Source organism: Pogona vitticeps, chromosome 1 (assembly GCF_051106095.1).
Source record: "Pogona vitticeps strain Pit_001003342236 chromosome 1, PviZW2.1, whole genome shotgun sequence".
Lineage (NCBI taxonomy): Eukaryota > Metazoa > Chordata > Lepidosauria > Squamata > Agamidae > Pogona > Pogona vitticeps.
Window position 1 is genome coordinate 321,966,104 of NC_135783.1, and position 21,653 is coordinate 321,987,756.

Below are 21,653 nucleotides of genomic sequence, written 5' to 3' on the forward strand. Positions count from 1 at the left end.
GGCTTTCCCTTAATGACTGGCTGTCTGAGAGGGTTTTTTAAAGAAGTGTTGTGCCATTGTTTTACATGTGTTTTTAGTATTTAATTTATTTTCAGTTTTTAATATATTTGTTTAATTCTTTTTAAATGTTTACATTTACTGTTTTTAGCTTTTAAATACTGTCTTTTAATGATCTAAGCCCCCATGAGCTGTTTTTTAAAGGAAAAAATGGAGAAAAATATTTTAAATAACTAAATAAGTCCCTCTGTAACTTATACAACTAGGTGGTTTGCAGTTTTTTCTCCAATCATATATTGCTTACTTACTTAAAACACACTGCAGTAATTTTGTGGCTATATTATACTATCAAATCCTCTCTAAGCAGATATTTTCAGAACTTGTATCTCATTAAGACAGCAGCATAGGTGACCCGTGGTAATCCATTCAGCTCCTCAAACAACAATTACACTGGAGACTGAGAAATTAAGAAAAGATCTAAGGTCATACATCTTATGACACAAGTTTTATTTTCTTATTTTTATCTCCCCAGGGCATAGTATTTTCTAAATGGACATGTATATTATACTGGAATTATAATGCCTGCCCTATACCAAACACACTTTAACTAAATGAGAGGCTCCTAACATAATCTTGTAAAGACAGAGCCATATCAATTGCTTCTCTGAAGCAATCCATACCTTGCCAACTAAAGCAGGAATATTCATGGAGTTCGTTGCAAATCCCATTCCATATGCCAATGCAGACTCTACACCCAGGTATCTGGCCAATAAAGTTTCCAGTTCCTCATGCTTGTCCAAGTTTCCTGTATTGGAATTTAAAAAAATAGTTCAAGATGGGTGAAAACTGCTTGTAATAGTTCCTTTAATGCTAAACAGTGCAATTGCTAGAGTTAAGACAAACTGAATGGAGAATATGCAATCACTTAGGAAAAAGGTATACTAATTGCTACCTTATTTCCCCCAAAATAAGACCTAACCTGAAAATAAGTCCTAGTATGATTTTTCAGGATGCTTGTAATATAAGCCCTACCCCAAAAATAAGCCCCAGTTAAGTGAAACCTTGCCCTCCACCATTGTGCAGCAACCAGAAGATCACATGACTGTATTTGAATAAATGTAGATTGTTGTACATGAAAAAAAAAAATATCCCCTGAAAATAAGCCCTACTGCATTTTAGAGCAAAAATTAGTATAAGACACTTATTTTCGGGGGAACACGGTATATTATGGTTTGCAAAATTCAGGTGATTAAATGTATTCAGATTCCCAATCCCTCTTCTACACTTACCCATCTCTTGCCTGGTGCTGCACACTCCACTTCCACACTGTAAAAGAACTTCAGACACTGCATCCTTAGAAGCTCCTGTGTTCTCTGCAAATCCAAGGTAGTTGTAGGATCCCATATTAATTATGTCTTTCATTACTCTTCCTGTGTACCTATATGTTTTGTAAAAACATAGTATGTTAAGGTATGGAAGGCATTAACAATTTTGAACATTTAACTACTGCCAAACACTGCAATCTAGCCAGAGACCAGAATTCTTTTACTTATGCCTGCCAAATAATGTAACTGATATACATCTTAGTAGTGAATTGCCACAAGTTACAAAATCATACTGTAATTGACATTTATTGTTGCATGAGAGCTCTGAGATTTGGAGAACAGCGAATGCCTATGCTGGCTTCAGACTTTCGATACTGAAATGTACATCAACTGAAATGCACCGGTATAAAAATGTAATAGAATTTCAGCCAGTATATGAAAAAAAGACAAACAGGCATCCAATAGTTTCAACTTCCTGGCAATTGCTCTATGCTATATTACAAAGCACATGTAACATGCAAGAAAATCAACCCATCTTGTAATACAGTGGTGCCTCGACTTATGACCGTCCCTACTTATGATCAATTCGACTTAACAGCTCCAGTCGCAAAATTTTGCTTCTACTTGCGACTGGAGCTTCCACTTATGAACAGAAAAAGGCAGGGAAAAAAGGCAGGAAATTCAAATTGCTAACTGTAAGTGGTGAAAGAGGCTGCTTCTTTGTAGCTCTTTCGCCCCAATGGTTAGAGTGAGTGCGATCGAGGAGGGACTGCCTGGTTTCTGCTACTCAGTGAGCATGTGTATGTTTGCAGGGAGCGTTGGGACTGCCTGTTAGGTAAGGTACAGTGCTGTTTTCTGCTTTTTAAAAACTGCTTTGAGTGTTTTTGCAGCATGGCTTTAAGATAGGGGGGTTATGTTTCTGTGATGTGATAGGCCTTGGGGGGTTTGTTTTTTTGGGTTCCCTCTACTTCCAATGGGTCTTGGGGGGTTTGGTTGCTTTTTGGGTTCCCCCCCATTTCTGATGAATCCTGCATGCTTCCCTTGCTTTTTTCTTTGTTTTCTTAGCATTTCTACTGTACTTTGTCCCTCTGTTCTCTGTGCACTTCCAATCTGCTCCGTTTGTTTTCTGTGCATTTGTAATGGGTCTTGCATGTTTGATTGCTTTTCTTCCCCTCGTCCCTGCAGCCCGAAGGGATTAACTGCATTTCCAATGAGTCCTGCAGTGATTTTTTTTTTTGGTGATTTTTGTCTTCAGCCGGAACGGATGAATGGGGTTTCAATGCATTCCTATGGGAAATAGTGCTTCGAATTATGACAATTTCAAGTTATATCCATCTTATGGAACAGATTATGGTCATAAGTCGAGGCACCAATGTACAGAGAAAAAGGCATCATTAAAAAAATATTGAAGGTCTACTGGTCACAATGTATTATTAGTTGGATTCCATCCAAAATCTCCAAAAGATTTCATGTGCTAAAGTAGCCACCTATATGCGCTCTCTGTTCCACAGCTCAGTTGACTCAGCAATCCTTCTCTCATTATAGCAGAACAACTGTAAACTAAAGCTCCCTTTTAACATAATTGACTCTATTCAAGAAAAAACACATGTAAAATACATTGGATAGTAGATCTGCAGATGTTCTTTGAATGGTCCCTTAAGAATTAAAACATAGTGCCAATAGCATTTTAAAACAGCTTGCTATTTGATCATTTCTAACTTTTTGTCACTTTCTCAAGCAGGATGTCTTCAAGATGCACAAAGAAAAGTACATAGTACATTTGGAAGCCAGTAAACTGCTGTAATCAGCAGCAAAACTAAAGCCATTCTTTGCTAAAAGTATGCTAACTATACTCTTAAAGGACTATGACAAATGCAACAACTACGAGGTTTACTCAACAAACTGTTTCAATGTAAAACCATGTCAGTCTTGCATCTAAAATACCCCATACTGCCCCCCAAACATAATTTTAAGATCCACCCTTTTGTGCTCTCTAAGCAGCATAACAAGACAAATTTACTAAGTTTTGTAGGACCCCCAGCTAAGCTGTACCCCCGCATACCTTCAGCATTGAAAAAAATGCATTTTGGCCAAGAGAGGTCACAAGGGAGCTACATTTTTTAAATGTAAACCTATTTTCACTTCTCAAAGAGCTACAGTTGCAACACTTGCAGTACATAACCACTGTTTTAATTTTTTTAAAATAAACTAAGAATGCAAATCGGCTCTTTTTAGTTCCATCACCTTGGGAATGTAGCCTTTGGGTTGCCAGCAAATCTGAAAAATGGCCCTTGGCCTTGCTGGTACTGCCTAAACATAATCTAAAAGCTCTTGGCAAACTGTTGCCTCTGTTTGCTTTGGGACACACAGACTGCATACTATACCATTGTAGATCACTTTCTATTCTAAGTAAGGCCACAGAAACTTAGGCACATTAAAGGAAACAATGGCAGAATTTACTTTTTATTGCTTTGTGTTAGTCTAGCCCAACCCTAGTGGAATCCTAGTAGAATATTGCAGATGTCTACTGCATCTTTTCACTCAGAGTTCAGCAGGATTTGACTTGGTATTACCATATTTTTCCATCTATAAGACACCATCATGTATAAGATTCCCTCCCCCCACTTTTCTAACCCCAAATTAAGAAAAATTAGCTTAACGTATTCCGTGTCTGAGCTCAGAATACTCAGACATTACCAGTCCCTGTTGAATCTGAGCAACGTCTACAGGCTCCATCTCCAATGAGGTGTGTTGCAATTGGTTTATGCAGCATCAGATGACATCAGTTATATAAGGCTCGTGATTGGAGGAAGCTAAGCCTCGTGATAGGAAGCAGTTTGTTTGCAGATGCAAGGTACGGGCCATTTTGTTCTCTTCTCAGCTTACTTCCGTGTATAAGACAACCCTCAATTTTTAGTCTAAAGATTTTTGAAAAAATTGTATCATCTTATACACAGAAAAATATGGTAAATTTAATTGAAATTTAACTACAGACACAAACATATATACAGTGCACTTGTCTTCCAAAGTAAAGGCATTCTAGCATTAATCTTCATGAATATGCATAAGTAGATAATCAACAGGCCCCAAAGCCCTATGGCATACAAGGAAGAAACAAGTTTGGAGGATACACTAGACAGAAATTCAAAAATCAATGGACATGACTATTTATTTTATTTATTTATTTTATTTATTCAATTTATATGCCGCCCAAACTACCCAGAGGTCTCTGGGCGGCTTACAATAATTAAAATTCAATACAGCAAAAGATAAAATAATTAAAATACAATTAAAATACAATTAAAACTGCCATCAGACCCACAGCTAATATTATTTCAATTAAAAGCCTTCTGGAACAGGAAGGTTTTGACCTGGCGCCGAAATGTCATCAGCGTCGGCGCCAGACGAATCTCAGTCGGGAGGGCATTCCATAGTCTGGGGGCAGCTGCCGAAAAGGCCCTTTGTCTACAAGCCGTCCCTCTTACCTCCTTAAGGGACGGCTCTTTCAAAAGGGCCCCCTGGCTAGATCTTAACTGCCGGGTAGGTTCATATGGAAGGAGGCGGTCCTTCAGGTATCCAGGGCCCAAGCCGTTTAGGGCTTTATATGTCAAAACAAGCACTTTGAATTGGGCCCGGGCAGCAACTGGTAGCCAATGTAACTTATACAGAATCGGCTTGATATGTTCCGTGGCAGCTGCACCACTCACCAGCCGCGCAGCTCGATTCTGGACCAGTTGCAATCGCCGGACCGTCTTCAAAGGCAGCCCCACGTAAAGCGCATTGCAGTAATCTATGCGGGATGTTACCAGTGCATGTGTGACTGTCATGAGACTCCGCTCGTCCAGGTAGGGCCGTAGCTGGTATAATTTCCGCAGCTGAAGGAAGGCGCCCCTGGCCACCGAGTCCACCTGGGCTTCCAGTGTTAGACTGGGGTCCAGGAGCACCCCCAAGCTGCGGACCCTGTCCCTTAGGGGGAGTGTAACCCCATTCAGGGCAGGGAAATGGCCCTCCAGCCTGTCCGGCGAAGCACCCACTAACAGCACTTCCGTCTTGTGATCAAATTACACCTACAGTACATTCTTGTCTTATTCTGTAGCATTACAATGTTACCTGCTCATGGCTTAAAAGAATTAGAGGCAAACCATGCAAGGAGAAGTGGTCAACAACCATTATGTAACATGAACAAGACATGGATGATCAGGGAGTGGAAAACAAGCCTTATGAGGAAAGGCTGAAGGAATTGGGCATGTTTAGCCTTGAGAAAAGAAGACTGAGAGGTGATATGATAACACTTTTCAAATATTTGAAAGGCTGTCATACAGAAGAGGGGCAAATTCTGTTCTCGACCATCCCAGAGTGCAGGACACACAACAATGGGCTCAAGTGAAAGGAAACCAGATTTCGGTTGAATATCAGGAAAAACATCCTGTTAGAGCAGTACAACAGTGGAACCAGTTACTTTGGGAGTTGGCGAGTGCTCCAATGCTGGAGGCATTCAAGGAAAACATCAATAATCACTTTTCTATGAATCTATGGCTGCTAGCACACTTGTGAAACTGCTGACCATAACTAATTAACATGTTATTTCTATACATACCATTCAACAGTAAACTATTATATATAATCAAAGTACTGTATTTTTTCATCTATAAGATGCTACTTTTTTCCTTAAATCATTACCCTAAAAATTGAGGGGCATCTTTTACGCAGAAGTAAGCTAAGATAGCTCAGATAACAAAATGGCAGACACATTACCTCTGTAAATAGGCTTCCTTCAGCCACGAGGCTTAGTTTCCTACAGTCAGGAGACTTAGCTTCCTCTAATCACGAGCCTTACGGAACTGACGTCAGCTGATCCTTAAGAAACCAAGTGGAACACACTTCCTTGGAGGTGGAGCTTGTAGGCTCAAGATTCAACGGAGGAAAAAATGTCCAACGTTCTGAGCACAGAGGCCGAATGCTCAAAGCTGTTTTCTTAATTTGGGGGTTAGAAAATTGAGGGGGTGTCTTATAAATGGGACGTAGTGGCACTACAGGTTAAACCGCAAAACCTCTGGGCTGCAAGGTCAAAAGACCAGTAGTTCGAATCCATGCAACGGAGTGAGCTCCTACCGCTTGTCCCAGCTCCTGCCAACCTAGCAGTTCGAAAGCATGTAAACGGAAGTAGATAAATAGGTACCACCACGGTGGGAAGGTAACGGCGTTCTGTGTCTAGTCACGCTGGCCGTGTGACCGCAGAAACTGTCTATGGACAAACGCTGGCTTTATGGCTTGGAAACGGGGATGAGCACCGCCCCCTAGAGTTGGACACGACTCAACAATTGTCAAGGGGAACCTTTACCTTATAAATGGGGACATGCTATAAATGGAAAAATACGGTACAACTAGCTTGAGATTTGTGACATAGCTGTCTACAAAAGATAGGGAAGGTACTAGCATTTGATTTCAGCAAGCAGGTGTAATCCCACAGTAGAGGGATTTCTCAAGGCTAAACAAAAATTTTTTAGATGTGGCATAAAATAGTCGTGGGCAATTACTGTGTTCCATATACTTTCTACAGAGGACATGATCTACTTAAAACCACATTTCAATGTCCCACAAAGTCTTCCAAAAGTTAGCTACCTACAACCTTTTGAAAACCTTTTTACTCACGTGAATGTCCAATTGTAGTCATGAGTGACCCTCTCCAGAATGTCTACTTTGGCTCCTGGTACACTACAGAGTGGTCTGTTCCAGCTATCCCTAATGCGCATGTAGAGGTTCCTTGTGTAGAAGTTCTCAAAATCCTGGTATAGAGGGACAAAGTCCTGAAACATGGAAAATGTATTAAAATAATAGAAAAGATAAAGTCTAACATTCTCCCCGCCTCCAATCTGTCAAACAGGGGAAAAGTAACAAACTCACTTAATATTCAGTGCAGCTGCAAGTTTTCCTCCCCAAAATGATCACATCCTCAAAATGATAAAGATCTCACATGCCCACTAACCTAGAAACTTCATCAGTTTTTAAATGAGTAATCTTTTAAATGTTATTATATGTTTATCTTTTTAACATTATTATTTAATTATATTTTTAGTTCTGTGGTTTTTAATCATGTATGAGCTCCCTTAGGCTCCTACACTGGGAAAAAAGAGATACAGGAATGAATTAATAAATGAAGAGAAGCCCCATAGATATAATCACCACATTCCAAAGTAACCATCCATTCCCAGTAATAGTTCAATTGGTCACACTTAGGCTTGTAGTACTCAGTAGCGTGCATTGCATGAATCTTATTTCAGTGATTCCAAGAGGCTTACAGGCCTCACTCTGAGGAATCTCAAGTTTTAATTACAGTGGTGCCTCGCTTAGCGATGTTAATTCCTTTCGCAAAAATCGCTGCAGAACTAAAACGTCGCTATGCAATATTAAAAAGCCCATAGAAACGCACTGAAACCCCTTCAATGTGTTCCTATGGGCTTAAAACTCACAGCTGAGGGAAGATCCTCTATAGCGCTGCCATTTTTGGTGCCTCTAAAGCGAGGAATCTATCCCTAAACACAGCCGGCGCCCATGTTTTTTCCCAGTGGCCATTTTGAAACTGCCGATCAGCTGTGAGAAAATGGGGGCTTTGTGATGATCGCTTCCCTGAGATCATCGCAAAGCGAAAATACCCCATAGAGAACATCACAAAGCGATCACTTTTGCGATCACAAAAATAGCATCGCTAAGCAATTTCATCGCTAAATGGAGCGATTGCTAAGTGAGGCACCACTGTATTTATAGCAATGGTTCCCAACCTTATATCTGCAGATGTTCTTGGACTAAAACTCCCCAAAGCTTTCTCAGCTAGCTGTGCTGGCCAGGATGCTTGAGAACTGCTGTCCAAGAACATCTGTGGACCCAAGTTTAGGAACCACTGGTTTATAGGCTTACTCTAGGAACTAGCTACAAAGGCAAGTAAACATGGGAGAAGAAATAATGCCATTAATTTCAACTTGGATTTTCTTTACTCCCTCCCAGGAGAGGCTATTTGTATAGCTTTTAACATTTTAAATAAGGTTTTGGAATTTTAGTCAGATTTTCCTCAATGTTTCAGTTTTATATTTCACTTTAAAAAATGATGGTTTAAAAGGAAAACGGAATGTTTATATGTTAAACTGAATAATGAACGCCTATCAAACACTGAAAGACTGTTCTTCTAAATGAAAGAGAACTATGGGTGAGGCTAACTTTTAAATTTAAACTTAAATTTAAACACAAGAAGTAAATCTATTTTACACTGTTGGTGATGCTCACAGGACCCAAGGACAAGTCAGGTCCTCAGAATGACTGAATCCAGATGTGTTTCTAAACAAGATAATCCACTGAATACAAATAAAAATATCTTGTACTCCTGTCTTATATATACAAAAATAATGAATATTCATTGTTCTGCAAAAAAAAAAAAAAAAAAAAAATCAGAATTGTTCCCCATCCCATGGAAAAATACTGTTTTCCAAAGTCATTAACATCCCTCAGTCTGGAAAGTTATAGACACTTGCTTCAGTGCAAATCTGATGTATACTTGCTTCAAAGTAGTTTCTATTTTACAGAAAATAATTCTGTCACCTTTCACAATAAAAATAGCATAGCAGTTTATGAAATATTATTAAGTGGATTTTGTGCATAGGACTACAGCTTTCATCTTCAACTAAGGAATCAAGAAAAGCAACGTAAGATTTTGTGGTGCTGCTGGAAAGGACTGATATACAGTGGTGCCTCACAAGACAATGTTAATTCGTTCCGCAAAAAACGCTGTCTTGCGGAACGCAGTTCCCCGTTGGAATGCACTGAAATCTATTTACAGTGGTGCCTCGCTTAACGAGTGCACCGTATAGCGATGTTTCCGTATAGCGATCCCTTTTTCGGGATCGCTATACGGAAACATACCCGATCTTCGCAATGGGGAAAACCCACATTGCGAAGATCGGGTATTGCGGCGGCCATTTTGGAGCCGCCGAACAGCTGATCGGCGGTTCCAAAATGGCCGCCGGAAGCCCGGAAATGGCTGCCGGCAGCCGTTTTCGCGCCCTGCCCTCGCTTAGCGAAGGCGCGAAAATGGCTGCCAGCACCTGGAATCCTCGCTGAACGGGTAAGTAACGAAGGTATTGGAACGCATTAAACGAAGTTTAATGCGTTCCAATACCTTTCCCCTACCCGTTTAGCGATGATTCCGTATAGCGAGGGTTAATCCGGAACGGATTAACCTCGCTATACGGGGCACCACTGTAATGCGTTCCAATGGGGAAAAATCGTCATCTTGCGAAAATCGTCCATAGAAAACATCGTCTTGCGAAGTGCAACAGCGATCACAAAAACCAATTGTCTTGCAGATTAATCGTCCTGTGATACAATTTTCTTGCGAGACACCACTGTAGCTACAGTACTTTTAAAGAAGATAGTGTATTCTTGCAGTATGTGTGCAAAAGTCATGGAAGCTGCTTGATTAAAAGGCTGTAGGAAGGTTTTAAAATCTTAGGCCAGTGATGGTGAACCTTTTTGAGCCTTAGTGCCCAAACTGCAACACAAAATCAACCTATTTCAAAGTGCCAACACTGTAATTTAAACCCGAATACTGGGTTTTAGTTTAGAGAAAACAACTGCTCCTGCACTGCAAGGGTTAAATGCTTGCTTCCCCCCCCCCCCATGGGTGTTATTAACAAAGAAATACTTACTGGTCCTCCAATCCCCCATTGGGCTAAACCAGTAATGGTCGTATTGCACTCCTCCACTGGACAACTGCACCAGCAGAGGGGAGTGCCAAAATCCGGGATCAGAGGACAGGTAAGTATTTCTCGATGGTGACTTATGGCTCAGTTGCCCACAGAGAGGGATCTGTGTGCCAGCTGTGGCATGCGTGCCATAGGTTCGCCACTGCTGTCTTAGGCCATTGTTTTAGATTCGGACATGACTTATGGGAACAAAAAGAACACATGCAAATTCCAAGAATGAAATCACAAGAGCCATCAAACTGAGGAAAGAACACCAAACTGAAGAAGAAAAACAGCCACCCAGAAATAAAGTATTTCTGCCATACATCAAAGGGAACATGGAACACATGCGGAAGCTTTTGAAAAACCTATTTCCCTAAAGTCCAGGGGAAAAGGCACAGGCTGCCAACTGTACCTGCCCAGCTGTCTATCCATGGGTTTTACTCTGCCCTATACTTGTAAACAGTCATGCTAGCACCAGAAAAGTAGGGTTGATTGTCTTAAACAAAAAATTTTAAATGTATTTCGTAAATAGAATTGCATTCTAAATGATTCTTTCCTCTTTTGTTGTTGTTGGAAAAAAAATTAAACATAGTGAGTTTGTCTAGTAGTCTGGGAGGAACTCTGGCTCTCTGATGGGGTCGGCTACTACACACATCCTCATGAAGCCACCTACAAGGGTTGATGGAACAGTGGAGAGTTGTGGCATGGTGGAAAAACAGAAAAATTCAGAAGGACTGCTGAACATAAGGTGGAGCATGCTGTTTTTGGTTACTGTAGGTTTTTCAGGCTGTTTGGCTGCGTTCTGAAGGTTTTTCTTCCTAACGTTTCGCCAGTCTCTGTGGCTGGCATTTTCAGATGACAGGAGTAAGAACGTTGTCTGTGTTCTGGTGTAGCGTGTGGGATAGTTGAGTATTTGTAGCTGTGGGATCAGTTTTTTGTCCTTTTCAGGAGATTGGATGATTATGATGATCAGGGTGTTTTTTGTTATGAGTATATTGTTGTGACAAGAGGGGAAGATGATCTGTCACTGTGATTGATAGGTGCCATTAGCTAGTCTTTTGTGTGCAGTGATCACTGGTCCTTGTGGCTAGGTAGAATTTGTTGACCTTTTGCAGGCTGTATTTTTCAGTGTTGGGAGCCAGGCTTTGTTGAATTTTAGACTTTCTTCATTTTTGTTGAAGCTCTGGTAATGTTTGTGGATTTCAATGGCTTCCCTGTGTAGTCTAACATAAAGATTGCTGGTGTTGTCCAGTACTTCTGTATTTTGAAATAGAATTTCATGTCCAGCTTGTTTCGTGGCATGTTCAGCTACTGCCGATATTTCTGGTTGTTTCAGTCTGCAGTGTCTCTCATGTTCTTTGATTCTGGGGCGGATGCTGCGTTTTGTGGTCCCACTATATACCTGGCCACAACTGCAAGGTATCTGGTATACCCCTGCAGTGGTGAGGCGGTCCCTTCTGTCTTTTGCCAACTGAAACATCTGTTGTATTTTTGTGGTGGGCCTGAATACTGTTTGTAGGTTCTGTTTTCTCTAACGAAAAATGATAGCATGGCATCTGTGGTCTTCCCCTGATGAGTATAAGAACCAATTCCACATTACTATGTCTATTGAAGTCTAAAAACCATGTGGACTACTGACAGTTATGCTACCAGTATGTAAAAACATGCATTTCTTCAAGGGATATTCATCATTAGAAACAGACAAAGATGTTTTCAAACAGCTCTTTTCTTGTGCCTCTGCATATTAATAAAAAACAAGTATCTAACACTAACTTACTCACACATCTCAAGTATATACCAGAAGCACTCTGGCCTCCTGGGGGAAGGGTATGTGTCAAAAAACAAACAATTAATACTTTAAACATCCTAAAATAAGTTTGTGTGTTTCACAAAAGCATTTACTTAAGTGTAAGTTAATAAACTCCTGACAGCAACCAGACAAGCCCTCAAAAGACCTTTCCAATAAAATCAATACTAGCTAATGGCTGAAATCCTGTTTCTTAACATAGTAAGTTGTACTACGTAGGGCCATTAAATGAGAGGGGATTTGGGGAGTCAATTCCTCCATAAGTTCCACTGATTCAAATGGGTCTGCTTTTGAGGGGACTTGCTATGCTAAAGTAAGTCACAACTAGAATAGACCCATTTGAATCAAAGGGACTTTGAATACTACAGCATAAGGAGAATTAAACAAATCACAAAGTAGCTATGTTGCAGGTACCTCATATCAAAACAAACAAGGGAAGAATATTGAAATGTAAAAACCTAATCACTCAGTTCTCTGTGAAGAAAGTGGAGTGGCAATCCCACTGTAAAAAATGAGAGGGGAAATTTAAGACACAGACAAAATTTAAGTAATAATCTTTATCTAATTCTCTTAGGAAAAGGTAAACAGGACATCCTTAGAAAACAATAAAACTACTAAAGCTACATAACAAAACATACCAAACAGTAAAATCAAGTAGGGCAATGGTAGCTCAGGCAACATCCACAAACATAGGCAAGCACACACAGTCTCTGCCTTGCTCAGTCAGTCAGGACCAGTGAAGTGTGGGTTTGAGAGAGAGAGAGAGAGAGACAAAAACAATTAATCCCCTTTTATAGAGCCTTATTGAAAAAGGGCCAGGTGAGGTCTTAAAGCACATTAACCCACAATGGGTAGAATGCCATATCCCAACAAAAAACATTTCCAGTCATGATAAGCAGGGTGGGGGAAAAAGGAGGGAGATTGATATATATTACGATCAACAGCACAAATGTAAGGTAGAAATCATACTGGGAATTTACTGTGTCTGAAATAAAAAATAAGCACAATTTTTGCATAAATTTATGTGGAGAATAAAAAGAACTGTACAAGGGGAAATAACAAAAGGTGCAATGCAGTATTAAATTAAACCTTGGCTAAATCAAAAGCTAAAGGTTCCCCTTGACATTTAGTCCAGTTGTATCCAACTCTAGGGAGTGGGGCTCACCCCTGTTTCCAAGCCATAGAGCCAGCATTTGTCCAAAGACAGTTTCCGTGGTCACACGGCCAGTGTGACTTAGACACAGAACGCTGTTTTCTACCCACCGTGGTGGTACCTATTTATCTACTTGCATTTGCATGCTTTTGAACTGCTAGGTTGGCAGGAGCTGGGACAAGCGACGGTAGCTCACTCTACCGTGTGAATTCGATCTTACGATTGCTGGTCTTCTGACCTTGCAGCACAGAGGCTTCTGCGGTTTAACCCACAGCACCACCATGTCCCACAAACCTAGTTAAATCAAAAAGAAGTGTTAATGTCACTGTTTGTTCTGTTACCGTTGTTATTTATGCAATCATTGGCTTTGAGGTCTTTGGTATGTTCTGGCTAAATCAAAAAGAAGACACCAAAGACCTCAAGTAAAGTCAAACAAAACTAAGCCAATGATTGCATAAATAACGACAGTAACAGAACAAACAGTGACATTAACATGGACTTTAATAAAATGCAGAATGTACTCATATAGGTGTAATAAAAACTCATGCCTGTTGTCCAGTGCCTTAAAGAAAAAGAATAACAACAAAGTATAACTTAAATTAAAGATGATGCAGGATGCTTAACTTATCAGTTAGACACAAATCACTTTTCCCCCAAAAATTTACAAAAAGCTAGACACTTCAAAACCACACAGGGCACCTGGAAGAGTTTATAAGAAATTTTGATCTCAATCAAATAAAGGAAGTATTTATACATATGTTACACCAATAGCAGAAAATGACATTAAGACAGTTATACAAAGAGTAAAACTATGCAAATTCCCTGTATTAGATGGATGTGGAGTGAAATTTTACAAATTTTGCAGATATTCTAAACCTAAATTTAATGCAACTATATAATGATATACAGTACTGGAAGAAGGAAACATATCAGGATCAGGGTTCATTGCATGTATACTGGCAGTGCCTAAACACAATGGCAATAAAAGCAGCACCAGGTATTTTAGACCTATAACAGTGCTTGACCAATATCTTAAAATTAACCAACAGAATGAGCTGGATGTCTCAGTAAGTTAGAAGTTGAGAGTTCAATTCCCCACTGTGCCTATAATGGAGAACAGTCAGTGTGTGTTGCTTTGGGCAATCTGCACAGGGTGCCTTCAAAAGAATGGAATTACAAACCACCTATGTTTTCTCAATCTGGAAAACCCGGAAGCATTGCTATGAATCAGAATTGACTTGACAGCACATAACCAACAGATTATGTTTAGTCACAGAGAAGTATAAATGATGACCAAACTAGATTTATACATGGCATGTACTATGCTGACTCCACACAACAAGCATTAAATATAGTTATCCACAGTAATATGATGACACAGAAAATTCCACTTCTCTTGTTAGATGTGATGAAAGCATTTGATAGGGTGGAATGGCCCCGTCTAGTCTCTCTACTGCAAAGCCTAGGTTATGAGGATACATATGTTAAATTAAGAGCAAATTTATATGGAAGATCCAATGTGTTAATAAGAACAATTAGCATTAGCTCCATTTAAATTACATAGAGGGACAAGGCAAAGGTGCCTTATCACCCACTTTGTTTGCATTGATGCCCCAAGAACAAGGAAACTGAATGGGTAGAAATTTGGGGAAGCTTATAAAATCAATCTATATGATGATATTCTGTTATTCCTAATGCAACTACACAACCTGATTAGAGAGTTACAAATATATCTGATTTTTTTTAAAATCATAGGATTGCAAATACAGTGGTGCCTTGACTTATGACCATAATCCGTTCCATAAGATGGACGTAACTCGAAATGGTTGTAGGTCGAAGCACCATTTCCCATAGCAATGCACTGAAATGCAATTAATCTGCCAAAGAAAACAACAACAACAACAACGAGCCTCATGGCGCAGTGGTTAAAACGCTGTACTGCAGCTAAAACTGTGCTCATGACCTGGGGTTCAAATCCCAGGTAGCCGGCTCAAGGTTGACTCAGCCTTCCATCCTTCCGAGGTCGGTAAAATGAGTACCCAGCTTGCTGGGGGGGCAATGTGTAGCCTGTATAATTAAAAATTGTAAACCGCCCGGACAGTGCTTGTAGCACTATGGGGCGGTATATAAGTCCAATAAATAAAAAATAAATAAATATAAACAACAACAACAAAAATCACTGCAAGACCCATCAGAAACTAGATTAATCCCTTCCGGCCGAAGGGAGGGGGGGAAGAAAAGCAATCAAGTGTGCAAGACCCATTGGAAATACAAAGAAAACAAAGCAAAAAGCAAGGGAAGCATGCAAGACCCATAGGAAATGGGGGGAAAACCAAACCCCCCAAGACCCATCGGAAAGGGGGGGACAAAAAACAAACCAATCCCCAAGATCCATTGGAAAAGCACTCCAAAAAGTAACCAAGCCCCTCAAGACCCATCGGAAATTGGGAGGAAAAACATCAAAAACCAAACAATAACCCCCAGACCCATCAGAAATGGGGGAAGACAAAAACAAACAAACCCCCCAAGACCCATCACAGCACAGAAACATAACCTCCTCAGCCCAAAACTATGCTACAAAACACACCCAGAAAAGTTTTTAAAAAGACCCATCAGAAATGGGGGAAGACAAAAACAAACAAACCCCCCAAGACCCATCACAGCACAGAAACATAACCTCCCCAGCCCAAAACTACGCTACAAAACACACCCAGAACAGTTTTTAAAAAGCAGAAAGAACAGGTTACTTACCTGTAAACATGGTTCTTTAAGTGGATTCTCTATGAATACACACTGATGGGTTAAACAGCGCCTGCGCTGGTTCCTCTCGGAATTTTCCAGAGCTATGAGGGAAAAGATACAATGTTTGAGTTGCCCTGCACTGCGCAAGTGCAGCCCGCCAAAAATCCCCAGTTCCATGTGCCCGCACATAGAGAGAGTTGGAACTCAGTCAACAGTGACGGACACGTGGGGAGGTTGGGCGGGTCGTGTGTATTCATAGAGAATCCACTTAAAGAACCATGTTTACAGGTAAGTAACCTGTTCTTCTTTAACGTGGTTCTCTATGAATCCACACTGATGGGTGACTACCAAGCTACTTACAGGATGGTGGGCCGTCACTGCAGCAGTGATGTAAGGATAGCCCTCCCGAATCTGGTCTCATTCTTGGCCCTGAGGTCCAGTCTGTAGTGCTTGATGAATGTGGATACACTGGACCAGGTAGCTGCGCGACATATATCGGGGATGTCAACCCCACGCAGCAGGGCCGTGGATGTAGCAACAGCTCGTGTGGAATGAGCACGCAGGTTTTCAGGGAGAGGTTTGTGCTGCAACTCATAGGCCAACGAAATGGTGGAAACCAACCATCTGGAGAGGGTCGACGTCGAAGCAGCAGTCCCTTTACGTTGGCCATAGTAACACAAGAACAGTCTCGGGACCTTTCTGAAGTCCTTGGTCCTGGAGATATAAAAGGACAACGCACGACGAACGTCTAAACAGTGGAGTGTGCGTTCAACATCCGAAGAGGGTTCGGAAAAAAGAGTAGGCAGCAACAGAGGTTGGTTGACATGAAAGTCTGAGACCACCTTGGGGAGGAAAGAAATATCTGGGTGTAACACCACCTTGTCCTTGAAAAATTGGAGGTAAGGGGAATCAGCCCGGAGAGCCGCCAATTCACTAGCCCTACGGGCAGAAGTGATGGCCACAAGAAACAAAGTTTTGAGGGACAAAAACTTCAGGTCACAGGTAGCCATTGGCTCAAAGGGGGGACGAACCAGTGAGTGTAGTACTGTCTGTAAAGACCACTGAGGTAACGGTCTTCGCACAGGGGGTCTCATGTTGGTCAGACCTCTGAAGAAAGCTTTCACCGTTGGATGGGAAAACCATCTGGAGGATTGAGATCCCTTGGGTTGGAAAGTTACAATGGCTGAGGTGTATACCTTTAAGGTAGACTTAGATAAACCAAGATCGAATAGGTGTCTGAGATACAGTAGCAATGTAGATAAAGAGACGGGAGATGCTTGTAAACCCCGCTCCGTAGCGAATTTGAGAAAGCCTTGCCACTTGTGTTGATAGAGGCGGATGGTAGAAGGCTTTCTTGCCTTGTCAAGAACTTCCATTATTGACGGGATATCCTCCACGCTGTCAATTGGAGGGAGTCGAGGTCGGGATGGAAGATCGACCCCGAGTCCTGAGTTATTAGGTGAGGAATGAGAGGAAGCTTGACCTTGTCGATTGCTGTCTGCAGAAGTAGAGAGAACCAAGGTTGTCTGGGCCACCAAGGTGCAATCAAGATTGCTTCTGCTTGCAACTGGAGGGCTCTGACTACTGACCTCTGAACCAATGGAATGGGAGGAAACAGATAGAGAAGGCCCTTGTGCCAAGGGATCATGAAAGCATCTCCCAATGATCCTGGGCCCCGTCCTGCCCTGGACGCGTAGCGGAGACACTTCTTGTTGGAGTGCTTGGCGAACATGTCGATTGTCGGAGTTCCCCACCTGTGGCAGAGTTCCTGAAAGATCTCTGAGTCCAGTTCCCATTCGTGACTTTGAGTGGGACGGCGACTGAGCTCGTCTGCAACGATGTTGTCTGTGGTGGCTATGTGGATGGCTACCGGGTAGATTTGCTCCTGGTAGCACCACTCCCAGAGATGTATTGACAGGAACAAAAGGGACTTTGATCTTGTTCCTCCCTGCTTGTTCACATAAAACATCGCTGTGGTGTTGTCTGTGACGAGCTGAATCGCCCTGCCTCTCACTAAAGGTAGGAAGGACCTCAAAGCCTTTATGATGGCTAGCAGCTCCAGGTGGTTGATGTGCAAGCCCTTCTCCTGAGGGGACCACAGGGCGTTGATCTGATGCCCCTGGCAATGGGCGCCCCATCCGAGTGGACTCGCGTCCGTAGTGACTTGAGTTGTCAAATGAAGAGGACGGAAGGGACGTCCCACCAAGAGGTGAGGTGGGAAAGTCCACCACTGAAGCTGTTGTGCCAGCTCCGGGGTGACAGTAAGAAGCTTGTTTGGACTGTCGAGGAGTGGATCGAAGAGGGACAGTAGCCAGATTTGAAGTGAACGCATCTTGAGGCGAGCATGGGACAAGGTCGCCGTTGTAGAAGCCATGAGGCCTAGCAGATGTTGCGCAAGGCTTGCTTTTACTCTTGTCCCTGGCCTGAATTTCCTGATGGCTTTGTGTAACTTTCGGATGCGTTCTGGAGGCATGAACATCCGAGCGTGCACTGAGTCTAGCCTCGCTCCGATGTAGTCCACCACTTGAGATGGGTTCAGCTTGGACTTTTCGTGATTCACGGTAAGACCTAGTGATTGTAACGTCTGGAGAACATACTGAGTGTCCTCTAAGGCCTGATGTTTTGAGGTCGAGACAATCAGCCAGTCGTCGATGTAGGGAAACACCTGGATCCCCTGGAGGCGCAGGTATGCTGCCACGGGAGCCATGCACTTGGTGAAAGTCCTGGGTGCTGTGGAAAGGCCGAAGGGTAAGGCCAGAAACTGAAAAATGGTGTTGTTGAAGAGTAGACGCAGATATTTCCTGTGGCTCTTGTGTATGGTGACATGGAAATATGCGTCTTTTAGATCCAGGACCACAAACCAGTCTCCTTGCCTCAGAAGATGGAGAATGGACTCTAAAGTCACCATCTTGAACTTGCGTGGTTTGAGAAACTTGTTGAGGCTTCTCAGATCGAGGATGGGACGGAGTCCCCCGTCCTTCTTTGGTACCAGAAAGTATCGGGAGTAAAAACCGTCGAGGACATCCTCTGATGACACCTTCTGGATGGCCCCTTTCTGAAGGAGAGTCAGGATTTCCTCCTCTAGGATTGGATCGAATGATGTAGGGGTGACCTGTCCTAGAGGAGGCAACCTTATAAACTCCAGGCGGTAACCGGAGGTGATAATGTTGAGAACCCAGATGTCGTTGGTGATGAGAGTCCAGTTGTGAAGGTAAGGAGAGAGGCGGGTGGTGTGGGAGGGTGACGGTGGAATGGCCAGGGAGTCAAAGGTACTGTTTCTGTTTTCTTCCAGGTGCTTTGAAGGACTGCCTCTTACGGGACGGTTGGGGTCTGAAAGCAGCAGATGAAGAGGAAGAAGCTTGAGGTGGACGTTGGGAAGAATTGCCTCCATAAGGACGGTAAGTACTGGTGGAAGGCTGTTGGTAAGACTGGGTGGTGTACTTTGGGCGCCACTGAGGTTTGGATTGTCTAGGTGGAGGTTGGACAGAATAGGACTTGGCTGTTTTCTTACTTTTATGTAAGTTTTCCAGGTTCTCATCAGTATTCTGGCTGAAGAGGCCTGTGGCATCAAAAGGTAGATTTTCTACTCTAGTCTTAATGTCCTCAACAATGTTGGCTGAGCGCAGCCAAGCATGCCTTCTCAGAGTGATAAGGGAAGCAAAATTCTTGGACGTGGCCTCTGCTACATGGCGGGCGGCTAGTCGTTGGTATTTAGATACCGTGAGAGCTTCCGCATGAGTATCCAGACAGAGCTGTCTAATGTCGTCTGGAGCCATTTGAAGGGCTGGAAGAACCCTGGACCAAAGTTGTTTTTGGTAGGCACCCATAGCCACTAAATAATTCACTGCACGCAGGGTAAATGTGGTCATAGAGTACATTCGACGTGCCAGAATCTCTAACTTCCTGCCCTCCTTGTTGGTTGGGGTAGGATGACCTTTTGCAGGAGTCTTAGTGGAGCTAGACTCCACTATTAAAGAGTTGGGTGCAGGATGCATGACCAGGAAAGAGGTGTTGTCACCATGGATCCTATAGAGATTCTCGGTTCTTTTCGAAATCGAGGTAGCATTGGCCGGGTGGTCCCAGAATTCCTTAATAAGATCCATCAGTTCAGGTATGAAAGACAAACTGACTGGATGCGTTCGCTCGGCCTCGATATCCCCGAAGATGAGATTTTCTTCTCTTCTTGGGGACTGTTCAATTGCAAGCTTCAAAGCCTGCGCCATGCGGCCAACCATTTGGGTGTAGGAAGAAAAATCTTCCGAAGGAGAGGATGGCTTTAAGTTCGCTGCCTCTGGGGGCAAAGGTTCCCCCGGGATCGGAACTTCCAAGGACACCTCCGACTCGGTGTCGTCTTCCGCACCGGAAGATTCCTCTCCAGGGTGCTCTTCCTCTGAGTGGTATGGAGAGGATGGAGGACGAGGTACTTTCGGCCCCGAAGGTGTCTTTTTCGGGGCCGGAGGACACTCCTCTGCAGGTCGTCGAGGTGGCGCGACAGGCGGTGCAGTCGGAGCATCCGTCGGCGCCGTAGGCTTACCGGAGCCCGTTTCCGAAGGTCTATTCGGGGACGGGGTTCGACGCGGAGAACGTGACCGAGAGGATGAGGAATAGGAGTACTTAGATCTCTTTCTCCTATGTCTCCTATCTCTTGAGGTAGAAGAGGACTCGGTAGAAGAATCCCTTCTTCGCCGTCTCCGGTGGGACCTCTTCCGACCCCGACTGTATTCTGAGTCGGACGGTGAGGAGTCCCTTCGGCGTCGGTGGCCTCGACGGTGCCTGCGTCGATGACGGGGTTTTTTCGGCAATGGTTCGTCGTCGGCAGAGTGTGAAGCTGGACGCCGAGGGACTGGATCTTCGACTGGCTTGGTAGGTCGACCCCGTGGGGGGGGAGAAGATGCCGAACGACCCGACTCCGAAAGGAGTGAAGGAGATCGGGTGGTACGCCCGGTAAGTATTGGGCTGAGCGGCATGCTTTCGGCGCCGGCAACGAGCTTGTCGAGCTGGCTAACCGTAGGCGATTTTCCCAAATCCACCGGAGGCGGTTGGCGAGGTGGAATGGGGGCGCCTAAGTCGGAGACCGAGTCTCGGTCCCGAGAAGACTCCTCAAGAAATGGAGAAGGGACCGAAGCCGAGACAGGTGGGACGACCAGGGTAATCTCCTTGGTCTTCGCCTTAGCCTTCGACGCCGCCTTGGACGGACCCTTCTTCTTTGTCGGTGCCGAAGTTGAAGAAGAAGGAACATCAGAGGAAGACTTCTTTCCAGTAGGCAATTTCTTAGATTTCGCTTTGGAAACCTTCGTGGACACCTCCTTGGATGTCGAAGGAGGGGAAGAGGAGACCAAAGTGACCGATGAACGAACGGTGGAGACCGACTGAACGGATTCCATATCTGACGGTTGTGAAGCTGAGAGAGTACGGTTCCAGAGAAAATACTTGAGGCGTTGCTGACGAGATTTTAGGGTCGCCTTGGTGAATTCCTTGCAATGCTTGCAAGTGGTGGGCGAATGGGTCTCGCCCAGACAGAAAAGACAGAGGGAATGATGGTCCTGGAAGGGGAGCTTCCCGGAGCAAGCAGAACAGCGGCGGAAAGGTCCCTTTTTCGCTGACATAAGCCAAGCGGTGAACGAACGGTAGAGAAAGTCAGTAATTGAAGAAATCCTGCTGGCGCGTGGCGCCTCAGCAGGAGGTAATAGGCCTCAATCAGGATCAAGCGGGAAGTGAAAGTACTTGCAAGAAGCACGCCAGAGGCAAGGGAAGGTCAGCCGGTCCGAATTCAGGGCAACGGAGATGCGGATAGACGATAGGCAAGCCAGGTCAAGTCCAAAAAATCCGAAAATAGCGAAAGGAGAGTAAAATCTCAAGAGCTCTAACCGAGAGGTTCCAACTCCGCGGGCGGA

General features: G+C 43.4%; 1 protein-coding gene across 1 annotated transcript in view; it reads right to left on the bottom strand.

Moving 5' to 3' along the window:
• The window catches only part of SPTLC2 (serine palmitoyltransferase long chain base subunit 2), a 106,917-nt gene that overhangs the window by 69,567 nt on the left and 15,697 nt on the right, over positions 1 to 21,653 (bottom strand). Inside the window, exons 3-5 of the mRNA XM_020794370.3 lie at positions 6,975 to 7,129; positions 1,287 to 1,435; positions 678 to 802 (exon numbers count right to left, since the gene is read on the bottom strand). Coding sequence (XP_020650029.3) covers positions 678 to 802; positions 1,287 to 1,435; positions 6,975 to 7,129 — 429 coding nt within the window. The remainder of the gene's footprint in view (positions 1 to 677; positions 803 to 1,286; positions 1,436 to 6,974; positions 7,130 to 21,653) is intronic.